This window comes from Solea solea, chromosome 13, assembly GCF_958295425.1.
Source record: "Solea solea chromosome 13, fSolSol10.1, whole genome shotgun sequence".
NCBI classification, from domain to species: Eukaryota; Metazoa; Chordata; class Actinopteri; order Pleuronectiformes; family Soleidae; genus Solea; species Solea solea.
The window spans coordinates 20,553,620-20,570,873 of NC_081146.1; the positions used below are offsets into that span (position 1 = coordinate 20,553,620).

The 17,254-nt window shown below is 39.6% G+C and overlaps 1 protein-coding gene across 1 annotated transcript in view; it reads left to right on the forward strand.

Annotated features, from left to right (window-relative positions):
• The window catches only part of ascc3 (activating signal cointegrator 1 complex subunit 3), a 96,742-nt gene that overhangs the window by 6,754 nt on the left and 72,734 nt on the right, over nt 1-17,254 (forward strand). Inside the window, exons 5-8 of the mRNA XM_058648080.1 lie at nt 3,737-3,854; nt 10,212-10,407; nt 11,415-11,550; nt 12,675-12,800. Of these exons, the coding sequence (XP_058504063.1) occupies nt 3,737-3,854; nt 10,212-10,407; nt 11,415-11,550; nt 12,675-12,800 (576 nt within the window). The remainder of the gene's footprint in view (nt 1-3,736; nt 3,855-10,211; nt 10,408-11,414; nt 11,551-12,674; nt 12,801-17,254) is intronic.

Consider the following 17,254-nt stretch of genomic DNA (forward strand, 5'->3'; position numbering starts at 1 on the left):
CAGTAGTGGTTTTTTGAGGTGTTGATTGATTTTTGTCTTTTCTGTTCTTCCAAATTACAAAAAGTGTGCCGTTTCTCCCAAAATGCTGGTCACTCGTGGCTTGGGTTTTCCAAGTGAGAAGTAACAGACCGGTTTGAATCACTGATCAAGTCTGAGATTAAAGTTGTGATTCTGAGGCCATGAGCAAGCTGTAAATATTAAAGTGTCTGCATTTCATATGCGAGGAATGAAATGAAAGTGTCCTAACATCACAAGCTAAATATATTTTTGGAATACCAAGTTGGCTGATGTGTTCTCCTGTAAAAAAATTAACAAAAGTATAAATAACTGATTGTGCTGTTACTGTTCTGTCACCATCAGTGGAAAATACCTTCACTGCTACAACACCTGTACCCGTGAAACACATTTTAGTTAAAGTCACCCAAAATTAGCCATGGTCTTGAAAAAAAAAAAAACCTTTGAAGAGGTAAAAGTTTAGTAGAATGATAGACACCAGAGATTGTTGCATTCCCTGACCCTGGAACACTGAGTTGGAAGAGCTGAAAGAGAGACATACTTTACTGAATATACTGATTTTTTTTTTTACAGGAATTAGCAGCTTCACTAACATAGAACGCACACAATCATACCAAATTACAGCTTTTAGATCAGGGCCATTCTAATATGAAAAAGTGATGGAATGACTCATCCATTTGTGACACGGAGGTGTTGGCATGAGTTTGCAAGTTCTGAAAAAGAAAATGGAGGGGAACGTTTTACTAAATGTTTTTACAGTGTATTGTGCGGTTGCCTTCACATCTTCATGTGGGAAGCAAAGAAAACAGACATAATGGAGATAAAAGGGAGGTCAGGTAACATAAAAGTTTCACTGTCCTCTGTTTTTTCTCATCATGTTGAAACTTTAGGCGGTTATTTTTCTTTATATTTAGTCTTAAACCTAGGAAGGGCTACATTATTCTGTCCCCTGGTTTTTCCACCCACTTTCATTCTCTGCCTCTTTTATATGCCATGGCTTTCTGTTTGATATTGTCCTGATAGCTGCTCACCAGTCTCTCTCTCTCTCTCTCCTTTCTTGCTTTCTTTATTTCTTTCTTTCTTTCTTTCATCAATAGCTCTGCCACAGAGGCAGAATTGTAGAACTTCAGCTGGTTACAGTTGGTTCCAATGTTTCTCACGTAGTTGACATTTGAAAGTGAACTCCCCTGCTGACATCTTTAGGTGTAGAATGCCCTGTGTGTGTGTGTCTGTGTGGGTAAGTGTAAGTGCACTTTCAACCTCTCCATGCATCTACCTCTTTGTGAGCCCAAAGTCAGCGGCAGAGTTTAAAAGGGCCTGCAATCAGTGCCATTTAAAGCTGACAATCGAGGGAACTTGTTTGAGATTGGATTGCTTACATTTGTGGCAGGTTCGTAGCACCAGAACTAGGCTGTTGAGGTTGAGTGGGTTATAAAATGTATGGATAATGGGAAGAGAGTAGGACGCAATTCCTTGGTAGCCTCTTGTTTATGAAACTGAAGGCATATTGGAAAAATATGTCTTTGAATTGGCGAGACACTGTGATCCCATCCATTAGCACCTTGTTTGGTAATAATGCATTTAATCTGGTCCTGGGTAGACAACTGGTTAATGGTTTGATTAAGTGTCGGTTCCAACAGATCCATTCCATTTATTTCCTTGACTAGTGAACCAAATGTACAATACTCTGTTTTATTAGGGCTGAATATCAATGCTAAATGCTGTTTAGATTTCAAATTAAGAAGAATTAATTTAGAGAAGTTGTTTTCTTTTGTTAACCAAAAGAGGTTTAATCAAATACTCAAATCTATGACTACCTTTTGTAGAAAATATTGACACATGTTTTGATATTACTAAAACTCAGGTGTCACATTGACGTCATTAATTAACTGTTCAAACATACCCAGTTGTATAATCATCATCATCATCATCTACCGCTTTATCATCCACCAGAGGGTCGCGGGGGGTGGTGTGCCAATCTCAGCTACATTGGGCGATAGGCGGGGTACACCCTGGACAGTTCGCCAGTCCATCGCAGGGCCACACACACAGATATAGACAAACAACCATTCACTCTCACACTCACTCCTATGGTCAATTTAGAGTGTCCAATTTACCTAATCCCCACATTGCATGTTTTTGGACTGTGGGAGGAAGCCGGAGAACCCGGAGAGAACCCACGCACACACGGGGAGAACATGCAAACTCCATGCAGAGAGGCCCTTGTTCCAACCGGGGCTCAAACCCGGGTCTTCTCGCTGCAAGACGAGAGTGCTAACCACTATACCACCGTGTGGCCCTAGTTGTATACTAAATCCTAATTGATCAAGGATTTTAGCCTTGTGTGTGCAATATAATGACTCCTCTGTGATGCTTAGCAAAGTAGTAGTAAACCTATTTTTAGCATCTGGAGACTGTGAATGAGCAGAGCATTAGCTATATTTATATGCTGTCATTATTACATCCCACAAGTATGTATTATTTTTAGTCTCACAATTTAAATGTGAAGTGTTATATATATATATATGTAGGAATTACAGTTGAACCTTGTGGTTAATTGTGGGTTTTGAATTTTCTTTGTGTGCCTTTGTTTATTGGCACATTATGAATGTAATTGTGCAGAATATTTTCTTGCTTTATAATGAATTTGATGTGGAAATCTTGTTGAATATGTCTCAGTTGAAATGCAGCCCTGCCCAGTTCTAGCACTTTCCTAGTCATGTTTCAGTTGCTGAAATTAACCTGCAGAAAATCTGAAGGCAATGCTGCCGAATGCATTATTATTGATAAAGGAGCTGAGACCAGTTACTTAGCTCTTGCTTCAGATTTGAAGCGGTGAATCCTAAGGAGAAAATCTGCTTTCAAACCCTTCACAAACCACAACTAATTGTCAAGTCCAAGGACAGAATTCATGAAAGTAAGAAATGAATGCTTTGAGCAGCAGCAGATGTAGCTCCACCACCTTCACCCACCCGCTCCCACCATATAGTACACATACTGTAGCTCTAATAAAACCGAGGCATTCACACAAACCAATAGAAGTTTAGACACCATATAGAATAGACCACAGAGGGAAACAAAGATAACCTCAACAAAGATGATGGCTGACCTGACATCAAAGTGTGTCTGTAGTTTTTGTTTCCTGCTGTGTTGGCTATTGCTTACCCAAGGGAGAACAGACTGAAAGTGCAGGCTGCACCTCCATCCTGAAATCAAACCTGAAAGGTGTGGGAAAAAAAAAAAAGTGTCATTGCAATACAGGTCTTCATATACTTTTTTATTTTCCAGCGAGAAAGTCAAAAACTTGATCATCTCATCTATTTTGTCTCTACGATATATTAATGCCTGACTCTGCTCTGCAGACCTTTCCCACTCTGTTTTTAATTGTGTGCTGCTGCTGTTCATAGGGTTTCTTGTTTTTTTTTTTTTACTTGCTAAGTGCCAGGTGGTTATATTTGGGAGGCTAAGCAGCAGACCATATTCTGCGACGGGCAGATGGCAATTACCAGGTGCTCAGCTTTAGCTGTATCCGTGTTGGTGAGCCATAGGACGTGTATACATGTTTGGATGTGGTATTTCGATGCTGCAGATGACTGTATTTTTGACGTAAAATCACTCATTCTCGCCATTCTGCTTTTTCTCTCTCCCTCTTTCTCTCTTTCTCACGTTCTCTCTCTCCCTCCCTCCCTCCCTCTCTCTCTCTCTCTCGCTCTCTCTCCAGCTGTTCGAGCTGCTGGGCCCAGATGGGCTGGAGATGATCTCCACCCTCCTTCAGCGAAGGGTGGCTATCGTAGACTCCCTCCTTGCTATCCCACCTGATAGGCTTGGCTTACCACCAGGTGAGACTGCACTGCACCATGGCAACCGTGCCATCTCTATGGTAACACAAACTCCACTTGTATCAGCTTCTTGAAATAGTCATGGTTTCCAGGTAAATACACAGCCCAAACCATTGAGTATCCGCACAATTACAGAAGATGTGCGTCAGTACTTTGTTTGAGAGGGGTTTATGTCTATATTGAAAGATTTCTATATTTCTATATTTTTAGAGGCATCTTAGCGAGACTAGTTACAAATAAAACATGTCAATTTATAGACACTGTTTCATTTCCCAGCTTTAAGATGACAAACCATGATTATTTGTAGCGCAGCAATTAATAATTTGTCTCAATATTTGTTTAAATTAAAAATGGGATGATGTCATCGAATGTATTGTTTGGTTTGAACCTCTAGGAAGAAGTGACCCTAGTATATTGACTTTTAGGAAGCATCACAGTACTTTATTTTAAAACAAACACTCAAACAGATTGATTATAAAATATGAATTCATTTACCACTAAACAATCTCTTTTTCACCCCCCCCCCCCCCAATAAACCATTGTCATATCAGCAGATGCTTCATGCAAATACTACTTACAGCTACCGGCTGTTGTGGCCTTGGTGTGTTTGTAGATGGACAAGCCGTGTTAGTGAGAAAGGTCAAAGCGGAATGGTCAGACTGATTGGTCGTGACACTTAAAACTGTGGCGAGCAGAGAAGCGTCTCATAAGGAACAACATGTCCAATGTTCAGATGGATGTTCTAAAACAGCAGAACATATAACTTAAGGTTTCACTCCTGTCAGCCTGACGCACCCACACTCAAAAGCTTTTTTTTTTCTCTATTTTATACCATTTATTATGTACACCGTTGAAACTTTAACTGCTCTGTGATTTGTCCAAGTTAACCATCATGTTTTCTCTCAGTTCATTTGGTTAATTATCCTGAGAGGTTGTTATGGAATTACTGATCCACATTGTAATTTTCTGGTTGAGGGCCTCCCAAGTATTTTTGGAAGTAGTTGCAAACAGGGGTATTTTTTGCATAGTTCGCATATCAAAATGGCAGTTGTACATCACACCCCCACAGTCTATCACAGTTGGTATGGTGCTGGAGTTGTGTAAAACTCATGTTTTCCACAGGTGTGTGAAATGGCTCAATCTATTACCTAAGGCTATTCCCTAAAGATTGTCCTTTCACTTCAACTCAGGTCTTCATTATTTCTTTCACGTCCTTCATGCCATCTAGCAGGAATGATGAAGACCAGACTAATGCCTCCCTTGTGGGCAGGCTCTCTATTTCTGTCCCTGCCCTAATACCTCTCATGAATAAGAGAAATAATCGAATACCATGCCGTACTAATAGAGAAAAGGGCTGACATGTTCATGGTGTTGCTGAGGCCAAATAAGCTGAGGCCCTTGTGTGGAATAGGCTTACACTGGCTTTTGCTGTAGTTAATCTGGCACTCAGGGTGGCTTAAAGCGGAGTTTATTGATTTTTGTATGAGATTGTACTTGAGGAGGCTTGATGGCGAGCTGTACTAAAGCAGCCCTTTCAGCACCAGCCTTCCATGCCGGGCTATTTTTCTTTTTTAAATTCCAAATGTCTTCCATTTTGAGCCAATGCCGCGTCTCGACCTCCTGTTTCCGTCGTCGTGAGGAGGCAGACCTCATGACCTCCTCTTCTTATTTCCCCCTCCCTAATGTGCAGAGTGAAGCTGTAAGTTTGTGAATTTATTGCTGGGAAGATAAGGATGGATAATTTATCATTGCCAGAGCTGTCTCCTGATCCATATGCAAGGAAGGCATCAAGGAGCAGCACAAGATTAGAGGGGAGAGTTCCTGCTTTGTCAGAATAATCCCTGCAACTATTTAAAGTCACATAGAATCATCCTTCAGAGTTTTTGGAGTCATTTTAAATTCCTGGTCCTAAATATAGAATTTAATTGTGCGTGCGTGCGTGCGTGCGTGTGTGTACTTGTACATATATTTTTGTGAGGACCAACAAACTGTATGAACCACCAGAAGCAAGGAGAGTTTGGGAAAGCACAGGCAATTTGGCTGATCCTCGTATTCCGTCACACATTTAAGTGGCTGTTTGGGGGTTAAGACTTGGTTTTAGGGTGAGAATTAGGTTTAGGTTAGGGTTAGATATTTAGTTGTTGTGGTTTGAGTAAGGGGGTATGAACTGCCTTATGTCTATGAGTGCCCTCACAAAGGAACACAATATGCCTTTCTAGAAGAACAGCCCTATTGGTTGAAATACTGTAAATGTGAGAGTAGAGATACATTGTTTGACTGAAAAGGAAGAGAGAAAATATGCAGTGCAGTGATCAGCTGTTTTAATGTGCTTTCCCAGGTGATTTTGATGGAGCATTATAATACATTTAAATAATATTTACTGTTATGCTAATTTCCAGTAAACATACAATTTACTCTCTGCATTGATTCATAGTCGTTCAGTAGTGAATTATGATGCTGAAGTTGATGATGATGATGAAGTTTGTTATCCCACCCCGATATAGTGTACATGCAGATTACAGTTTGTCACGTGCATCTGAACACACAGAGACTAGAATTAGAGCTGATCTTCCACTGGTCTTTTAGGATGACACGCTGGATGAACTAGACAACATTTCAGTGTCTCATAGCTGTGACGGAGTGGCTCACGTTAATTTATGAAATATCCACAAAATATGTGTCGCCGACTATAACAAAAACAAAAACAAACAAGCTTTTGCTTGTGTTCACACAAATTGCTCCTTCAAACCTCAGCTGATTGTATTCCTTTTGTGAAGAACTTTTGATCAGTGTTAAGAATTTAACTTTCCAGACAGCTTTTGAGATTAGCGTTGCCTTGACAACTGAGGGTGAAGTCAGAGGGGGTTAAAAAAGGCTGATTAAATTTTCCACTATTTGCATGCCATCAGGAAGAGTGGGATTTAGCAGGAATGCCTGTCTCTTGCTGATTAGCTTTCAAATTGCTGTTTGCAGCTTGGCACTTGCATGTTGATCAAAGTGGCTCCTCTTCACATTTCAGTGGCGGATGTAGGCAGTGCTAAATGGAATGGAATGGACAATAGAAAAGACAACATAGCCACACATACCAAATGTTTTCATCATTCACTGAATACATCAGGGGATATTTAAACTTAAAAATGTATTAATAATATAATGTACATGACTTAAAATTGATTTAATGGGTATATTTTTGTATTGTCAGTGGGAGCATGTCTGTTCTTGCCGTCCTGTGAACAATTGTGTGTGATCCCTTTCAGCCTCGCAGCACCTACTTATACCTGTCCTTTGTAACTGTAGTTTTGTAGAATATTGTAGTTTATGTCTTGTATGTACAGTCTATGGGATTCATAGTATTTTAGAAAATAAACCATGGCTGCTCTGTGGTAAATGGAATTTAAAATATAAATATATAATATCAAATATAAATGTACACCATTGTTAGTGGACAAGTTCCAAGCCTTGTACTAAAATGAAGTCGTATTTAGAAAATATGGTATTGATATAATGTCATTTTTATCATAATGTCTCATTTTAAAAACAAGTCTTGGATCTTCAGGTGTTCACGTTGCATGTGCCAACACCTTCCAAGTACAGTTTTTTTATTTTGATTGTAATAGAGCCTTCAACTTAAATTTAGTTTGGCTTAGAATTGTCGCAGGTGTTGTAGTGTAGGGAAATTCATTGTCAAAGTCCCTCTCTCTCCTGCAGTGCTGCAGTGAGACAAACCCAGAGGTGGAGCCCTGCGGGGTGCTGACAGCTCCACCCTGGTAGAAATTGCCTCCCATTGAGTATTTGTGTTTGTGTGTGCAAATGCCTTTGAATGGATCATTAAGCACATTTCCTTTTCAAGTGCAGTACACTAGGTGTCGAGGAGATTGTGTTGAAAACCCAAACTAAAATCAGTTGATGGCTTGATGACTTGATGTACCTTGGCAAATGGCTCTGTCCTGACTTAAAGAAAAAAGATGCTGCCATTGTTTCCTCTGACAAGCACTTTAGGTTTTAGATTTTCTCAGGCAATTATTGGAAGCGTTTCTCCCTGTGGTAGGGTGGGATGTGGGCCAAGGGAAAACTCATTACCTTTTTGAAGCTAGAGATGGGTAATGTTAGGATTTTATCAATACTGATAGTGATACCAGTGCTACTTATCTTGATACCTGTACTTATTGATCTCTTAAATATAGTACTCTGGATAATTTGTTGCTAACATTTTGACCTTACATCAAAATATGTGAAACGATTCACCAGATATTTTAGTGCTGTTTTTTTCAGACAGTAAATTAAATGCTTATTTTTAAGTGATACCAACAGTGTTTTGAGATTAAGGGCCTGTCCACACGGAAACGAGTGTAAGTGAATCGGCATAGTTTTTTTCTGTTTTTTTTAATCGTATTGGTGTTGACAACGTTACTTTACTCATGGGAGTGAAGTATTTATTTAAGTGGCTCTGTGTGTCTGTCTATTTGTGTTTCCGCACTTGCACTTGCCAATATGACCAACAGAGGCCGACAGAGGCTTGTTGCGTGAACGGGGTGAAGTCTGCCATCTCTAATTGCCTTGTGTTACTACTGCATTTTCACAAAATTCAGCAGCCTGAGCCCAAATCTTGAAGTACTTGTCCACTATGACAGCTGAAGAAAGGCCTTGCCCTCAGAAAAAGCTAGTGAAGTTAAATGTAACATACATATTGATACCAACACCTTATATTTATTTGCATGTCAATAATTTCATAGTGACAGTGAAGAACTGCTACCCAATTAGTGCTTGTTCCGAAACCCATCCCAATGTGGAACGGATCAGATTAGGAACAACTGCTACACGTCCATTAACTTCTCAATAAATAATGCAGAGATGTTTATGAAAAAAATGAAGAATGTAGAGTGCCGATGTGTGGTGTGTGTATTGTGGTGCTGATTATTGTCCCCACCAGTGGCATTGAAAACGAAAATAACTAAAACCCAGTGATTTTTGAGAAAATATAATAAATGTCTGTGCGAAGCTCCCCACTGACTGTGGCATCATGATCATCTGTGGAAATGAGAACTCTGGTGATTTGGAGGCAGCCAGTGTTTGAGATGCATAACAGGGCATAATAACTCCCAGAGAGATGGAAAGTAAAGGACTGGGAATGGTTTAGACAAAGGAATTGGTGTGTAGAGGGTGACAGAGTTAAAGGGGTTGGGTGCCCGAAAGGTAATGGAAGGGAGGGTAAGAGTGACAGGAAGAGGGGGGCTGCTAGAATGAGAGGGAGGCTGTGTGGCGGGTAGAGCTGTTATACGAGATAAAGAAGAAATCATTCAGTCAATCAGCCCAAGCTGCGGTACAATCATCAGATCTCATCTGTTTTCAAGAGCAATTCAGCCTTTTATTGAGCTGTTGTGCCTCAAACAGGGAGGCTGCAATAGGGAACATTAACCCCTGCACTGCCACGTGCACCTACATCAATGGGCTATCGAGATGACCACAGACATATATCACCTTTTACTGATACTGGCTGAGCTGATTATGTTCTCTCAATGTCACCAAACAGTTTTATTGTTCATCCAGGGATAAAGGCTTTGCTTTAATGTTTCAAAATTGGAATTTATATATGCACAAGTCCCTTAAAGTGTGAATACGAATCATTTAAAGGAAAAGAGAAATATTTTTACAAATTAAAAATGAATTATCTTATGAATTGAATTACTTAATTGGTTCTCTTCAATGTAGGATTTTTGCACATTAATGGTGAAAGAACTGACCCTCATTAATTAGCTTACTCCTTTTTTACTTTAGAACTGATCATTTTTATACCCATGTTTATGAATGTATATATGTGGGAACAGTTTTTTTAGTTTATGCTAGACTTAAAATCCCTTAACATTGTCTGATGAAAATCAGAGTCTCAGTGACGTCTCCAAAAAGGTTGTTGTGTTAAAAATCCCCAAATCAATCAATATGTAGTAAGTAATGATTGAGATACATATTAGATCAATTTAAGACTGATTTTTGTAGAGTTAAAGTTGATGAAACGACTTAATTGTGTTTTTTGACTTATTTCTCCATATAAAACAGAATTGATGTAAAACATTTAAAGCAGTTGTGTGTTATATCTTAAAGAGTGTTTGCATAATGCATATTTTACACTACAAATGAAATTAGATGTGAAAATGACATCATTGCTATGATTAACTAAGGCTGTTATATTTGCTTTGATGTCATTACAACTTCATTGTAGATTTTACAGACTGTATTAGACACAGGGTTCATCGTATTTTGTGGCCAGCTGCCCTGATATTCATAATATCTATTTGATATGATTCCAGCCTAGAAAAGCATTTTATTTATGAGATGTTTGTGCTTGTGTTTTTCCTCCAGATTTTAGCCAAAAAGCTGAACAGACCAAGCCCATCTATGGGTGCCAGGTGACTATTCAGTCAGAGCAAGAAAAACAGATGATGAAGATGTATCGCAGGGAGGAGAAGAAGGAGAGGAAGAGAGGCAAAGGAGCAGATGACGGTGACTCCTCGGATGCTGTTATGACCTTCGACCCCAGAGAGATGAGAACCCACCGGTATTTCATCTCTCCATATTTTTTTCTTTGTCCTTTTTCCCCCTCTTGTTCACAGCCAGTCTATGTGTCTCCACACTAAAACCGACAAGCTTCTGCATTTTTTATGACAACGTGGCTGGAGCTTTAAAGAAAGTAGGAAAACAGTACATTGATGCAGCAGCTTGCCACATCTTTTCTTATGGAGGATTTTCCTGAAAGTTTAATTTCAGAGGATGGGGAAAAAAAGAGCAGTGATCTGTTTAATTAAAAAACTTAGCATGGACAAACCCAGCACAGTCTGCAGGAAAAGATTACTTGAGAGGTAAGCCACTTTAGAAAGGAAAATAATGCTTCATATCTTTGCCTCTTCATCTGAATCATCCCTCAACTGCACTATTTATTTTAAATCAAAAATGTGGATAGAGATGAGGGTTCACATATGGATACAAGTGATTGCAGAGGTGACATTGAGCTTATTTGTGTTCTGTTGTAAACATACTAAAACATTTATTTTAAACAGATATGGATTTTTGAAGGGCAGCTGGGTGCAAAAAACATAGTTGCAACAGGGGACAACGGCAAAGAAAGAGAAAGAGAATTTAGCCACTTTACACTATTGGGCTCACCTAATAGAATCTAATACAGTTTAAGTGTATGATGTTGTAAAAATTCAATCACAGTTTTACCGTGCTGTTAAACAGCCTTTCCACAGATTCAACAATAGACATAAACAGTACTTTTAGCTCTAAAGGCACATACGTTGTTAATCTATTGCTTCCTTCTATTTGCGAGTGTCGCTTTCTTAGATATATTTTAATGAAGCCTTTCAAAGAAAGAAATCACCAAAAAACAAAACACTTTGGTGTAGGGAGAGTTCGGGATTTTACAAAGCTCAAATATTTGCTTTGGATATACGCTTGTCTTTCTTGCTCCTCCTCTTCAATAGCTAGTTTTGCTAAACGGCATCATTTATAACAACTGACTTCTGATCATTTCATGTAAAATGTTTATCGTGTTTACTTGTACAGGGAGCACGCCCTTCTGACTGCACGACGGGATCCCATACTGAGCAGAGAAAGAACCTACGAACGTATTCAATATCCCAACGTATACGACGTCTATGCAGAGGCCTCAAAGATGCCTGCATTTGTTGGAGGAGCCAAGGTGAGACCCTTAGCCTTGATATCACCCACCACTAGTTCCGTACCTGGCTAAGTTATCTGCCAGTATGGGGCTGATTGCTTGTTTTGCATGGTCATGTCTAGAGCTGCAACTAATGATTATTTTCATAATCGATTCATCTGTCGATTATTTTCTCGATTAAAATATCATGGTCAATAAAATATCAGAAAACCTTAAAAAATGTTGATTGGTGTTCGTCAAACCTGGAAATTATGATGTTCTCAAATGTCTTGTTTTGTCCACAAACCAAAATGATTAACTTTTAATAATTTCTTTGTCATCCAGAGCAAAGAAATTAAGAAAATATTCACATTTAAGAAGCTTAAACAATCAGAAATCTTGTTTTAATCATGAAAAAAGCTTCAAACCAATTCATCGATTATCAAAACAGTTGTCGATTAATTTAGTAATCGATTAATAATCGATTCATCGATTAATTGTTTCAGCTCTAGTCATGTCACAGCAGGGAGAAATAAAGGTGCAGAGACCACCTAAGGTCAGCAGGGAAATAATATCCAATGTAAATGTATTGACCGTTTCCGTCAATACCGTAGAAATGTGTGTACAGTTATAAGCTGTGCTCTACAACTTTTTGCTCTACAACTTTTCGCCCCTCGGATTTGTACTTTGCAAAACAAAGGCAAGTCTGAGGAAGATCAGATGTGAGCATTTGTGGATAGAATCCAGTGACTGAGTTGCTCAATTTGTAGTTAGACTGAAATGTGCAGAAAGAGAAAGCTCTCCAGTTGTTTTTTATGCCTTCAGAGCAAGTGTGATTGATTTTCCACTGATGATCCCACCTTGACACACTTAAGGGCTCTTGACATAGTGATAACATCAGTCTTGCAGGTTTATTGCATGTCACATTGTGCAAGATTGGTCTGGAAAAATCAGTATCAGATCCAAAGTTGTGTTTTACATCAGATTTATACATCAGTTTCTCTGATAAATAACTTTGTTTTCTGCTTATGAGGAAATCTGCTGGAAAAACCGAGCTAGTGACATATAGCTGAAATCAGATTTCACCTTTTTTTCCCGTTTCCCAGTGTGTTGAATCACAGAAGTCATTTGCCTTTTCTCCATGTTTGTATGTTTGTGACACTCAGATTCTGCTCCCTGAGGGCGTCCGCAGGGACAACACCAAGATGTATGAAGAGGTGGAGATCCCACCCAACGAACCCATGCCAATTGGCTTTGAAGAGAAGCCCATCTACATCTCTGAACTAGATGAGGTAGGAGATGCTATGAACTTGTTTGATTTCGTTTGCACCGAGTGTGTTGATGTGTGCTTTAGTACACTCGGATAAGAGCGCTGGTTTTGAAGGCTGACACTGACAGGTCTAATATAAATACGGAATAAGTCAGTGTTGATGAGTAGCTATAGTAGCAACCAAATATGTCAAATGTTCTGTTATTCAAACTACGTCTACATACAAGCATGATGTCAACTTACATGGTCCATTAACAATAGTTATGGCAGCAAGATTTAAATGTAACCAGATGATAGTGATCACATTCATTCCCTGCATCTAGGGAATTGTATGCAATTCACTGTATAGTCTATTTGCCTGGTAAAGTGAAAACACTGCCTCTTCTTTTTCTTCACTATTCATTACCTAACTGATTTCATTACCTATTTTTTTTTTTTTTGAGATTAATTGAGCATGTTTGGTCCTCAAAATGCCAGACAATGTTGAACAATGTTAATCACTTTTTCCCAAACCTCGAAATGATGATGCTTTCGAATGTCTTATTTTGTTCACAAACCAAAATGAAATGATTTCTATGTTATTTAGAGCAAGGAAAGCAAATAAGAAAATATTCACATTCAAGAGTGGTTGCAGCTCCATAATAGACCCATGTGTGAGCCCTAAAAGTGCCTCTTACTGCTCCTACCTTTCATGTGCGTAATCCATCTCACGGCCATGTTGCATGAATGTCTGAGGCTGATTTACCAAATGGATGCAGCATATGTGAGGTGATATGTGCATGTTTGTTAACAACAAGGAAATCTGTGGTCTTTGTGGCCCCTTAGTTGTACACTATTTGTAATGTTGCCTTGTGCGATATATTAAGTTTCCTATATAGGGCACATAAAGTCTTACACTATGAATGATTACCACTGCAAAAGGGCAAACACTTCAAAATGAACACTGTACATTTACTTGGGAATGATTATGGATGCAAAACAGGGAGTAGAAAAATAGCGCCCGGCTCAAAAATACTTTTGTCACCTTGATAGAGCTGGTGCCTCCTGGCTGAGGCCCTTTGCAGTAGCCTGTGTTCTAGTCTGGCTAACAGGACTTTGCTGCATATCTACCTCCTTTCTGTCCACCCATTCTAAGAAAGAATTATATGAATCAGTGGTTCTCAAACTTTTTATAACAAGTAGGAAGTAACACCATTCATGTTAAAATACAGTGGCGTAAATAGGCCGAGCAAAGTCAGCTACAGACTTTTCACGGGAGGCTCATTTATTCCTTATTTGATAATTTCCTCTCTCATCATCCTCTTCCTCACATGCACTTCAGATGCTCATATAGCAAAATTAGATTAAGATGGAGCGAGAGATAAGGTAACTCTAATTATTATTATGTAATATATTTCATTTTTGTTTATTTTCTATGCACTCCGGTCAAAGTTCCTCAGCTCCACTCCCAATCCCATGCCCTGGTATATACAGTACAACAGTATATCTCATTTTCCTCCAAGTACCACCTGAGGAAGATCACGTACCCCCGGTGGTACATGTGTCACAGATTGAGAACCATGGATCTAAATGAATCTTCCTCACTGCCTGCACCACATAAGACCATGATGATCGCGCCATCGTTCCCTGTCCTTGGCAACGTGTTGGGCTTCAGCCTACATTAGGTTCACCCCGGCGAGCACATCAGTCACACTTTGGTCTTCAAGGCTGTCTTTTGTCTGGGGGAAATCAGAGCAGCCTTGGTGAAACGATATGTCTCCATCCAAAGCACGTGGCCCAGCTACTGCAGTCACCTCCGACTTGTGTTAGTGATGTTCATGCTTTACGTATTATCTGCACTGTTCCAGTGCTGGGATTTCGTTAGGGTTTCATTGTGGAATCTCTCTGGTACATTGGTATACCAGCCAACTGTCACACAGTACACATAACAGGATGTATGCTGTTATGTAAATTGGTGTTTGTTTATTATACCTATATTGCTTATAAATTCAGATGTTTCAGAGTTTGCAAGTTGTCAAACTGGCATATTGGATTTCCCAATTGTGATAATGTTCAAATCTTTTTTTTATCTGTATTTATTTGTGTCATAACCAAGTGGCTACCCATTCCGATATTACCCATTGGTTTATGAACTGCCATTTTGAAGTCTCGGGGGAAGAATCAAGGGGTGGATCCCACTGACAGCATGAGGACCAGCAGGTTACACTGTGTGTGACATCTGCTGTCAGTTAGACCATAGCCATGCCCTAAAGCATCATATCATGACACCATGCTATACTGAAGACGAAAAAGTAGTGATCGCAACCATAAACTCTTCAGGAAAATGTTTACTGTGCTGTGTTTTACTGCAGGTCTTTATTTAATCAAATTTATGAATTTATACATATCTTTAAACACACAAAAAATAGCCTGCTGATTGCTAGAATACAGGTTTGAGGCACTGCTTTGGCTTCATTTTCCGGCCCGAGAGATTATGTCCATTTTATATACAGTTTATACTTAACACTATTTACAAATGTAGATTGAATATACGACTGGACTTGTCCGCATGTTCCTTTTGCCAGGTGAGTGTGCTGCTGGTGCCTGGGTGTATATATATAGTTCCCACCATCCTCCATCTCAGTGAAGAGGACTGTGGCTCTAATGGCCAGTGAGTGATGTTTCTTCTTAATGGAAGTGCTGTAGCTCTCAGCCAGTCTGTCAGGCAACACAATGAGCTGTCAGTCTGGCTGACACCTTGACTGACAAACCCACACTCAAACCAGTGCCTACATTTCTCCTGGCCTCCAGTCTTTACCCAGCCACCTCTGGGCCATATTAGAGGGCAGCAGGCTGAAAAAGCAGGAGCCCTTTTTTGCACCAGCCCTCAGGGATGAGGCTTGACTGGAGGATGAAGTATACTCCATACACATCGGCATCTTTGAGAGCTCCTGCTCCCCTCCTGTCTGGCCATGTAGGCTTTGTAATCCATCATTACTGCATCACTAGTGAAGATGCAGCAGTGCAAAAGGTCACCACCACTTCTACGAATTTGGCCTTTTGTTTATGAAGGCCCAAAGATACGATACTCATAAACCTCAGGAGCATTTTGTCACACTTCAGGGAACTAGTGTTAACAGCTCATCTCTTTTAACCTTTCTGTCACTCATGCTAATGGACATAATGATAAACTAGATTCAGCTTTGGTGAATATGTGTCGCCAAGTGTGGATCAAAGTGTGTGTGCATGTGTCTTGTGCCATGACAAATTGATGAAAGGATGGCTTAATTATATCTATGCTGTTGCTTGTTGTTGGGCTTCACAGTGTATGATACTGGCTCAGTCGTGTGTGTGTGTGTGTGCAAGCATTGTGAGTGCCGAGGTCTCTTCAGTGCCTGTCAATTTCAATCCTCATCAATGTGGTCTTTGAGGATTTGGCCCTTCATCCTTCCATTAGGCACAGTGTTGTTGTCCACAGAGACACAAAGAGTCAAATAGCATTTTGTATAGTAAATAGCAGTGTTTATCAGAGCTGTAAGCTAACTGAGTTCTTGGGACAACAGAAAATGTGTTTGGGAAGAAGTTTGTAAATGACTGATAGGACTGTGCATTTACACAGTGACTACAAATAAACTTGTCTTCTCAAATTTCTCATACTATTGCAAAACTCCAAAAACATTACACTGACCCCTCTAGTCCCCTCATTCATGTTTTGTTAAACGCTGCTTGTTTATAGACAAAAGCAATTGCAGTTCTATCCACCATGTGCCATGGTGAATCCACATATCTAGTCACAAAAATGAACACTTTAATTAAAGCTATTTTTTTTATCATGTTTTTAAATACTCCTCCAGTTCTGATATCCATCACTTAAAAAGTTTGAAAAAGAAAAGAAAAAAGCTGGTGGCTGTAGCTCCTACAATACTGAAATGAACAAGACCAATCATCTCATTCAGACAGCATGGAATAATTGGCAGATGTATGTGTCTCTCAGTAACTGAGCTGCCGAACTGCGCTCGCCCTCACAGGCAGGGTCTCCGCTACACAAATCACAGAAAAGTGAAAGAGAAAGTGCAGTCAAACTTCACACTCCCTGACTGTTTTGGGGGTGAAGGTTTGACATCCATTTGCTCGTGCATGTACCATTTCATTTACATTCAGATATTTCCCAGAATGCCACACATGTCAAATATGCCCAAATGAAAGACTTGACAAAAACATAGACTTATAATCTCCTTCCACATGTTCCTGCACTGCCTCTGGTGTGCTATTCCAAAATTTGTTTTCTAATGGTTTCCATTATTCCACACGTTGTGGCCATACAATCAGACATTAGACGCAAATCCAATTAGACCACAACTACTGTAATATTGTGAGAGGAGTTTGTAAAGATCTCCCTTCCATGCAGAAACATCATCAGCTAAAAGTAATACACTGCCTGTTGTTAATTTGCAAACTGCAATGTTGAATTGTCCCCCGATCATCAGATCATTACTG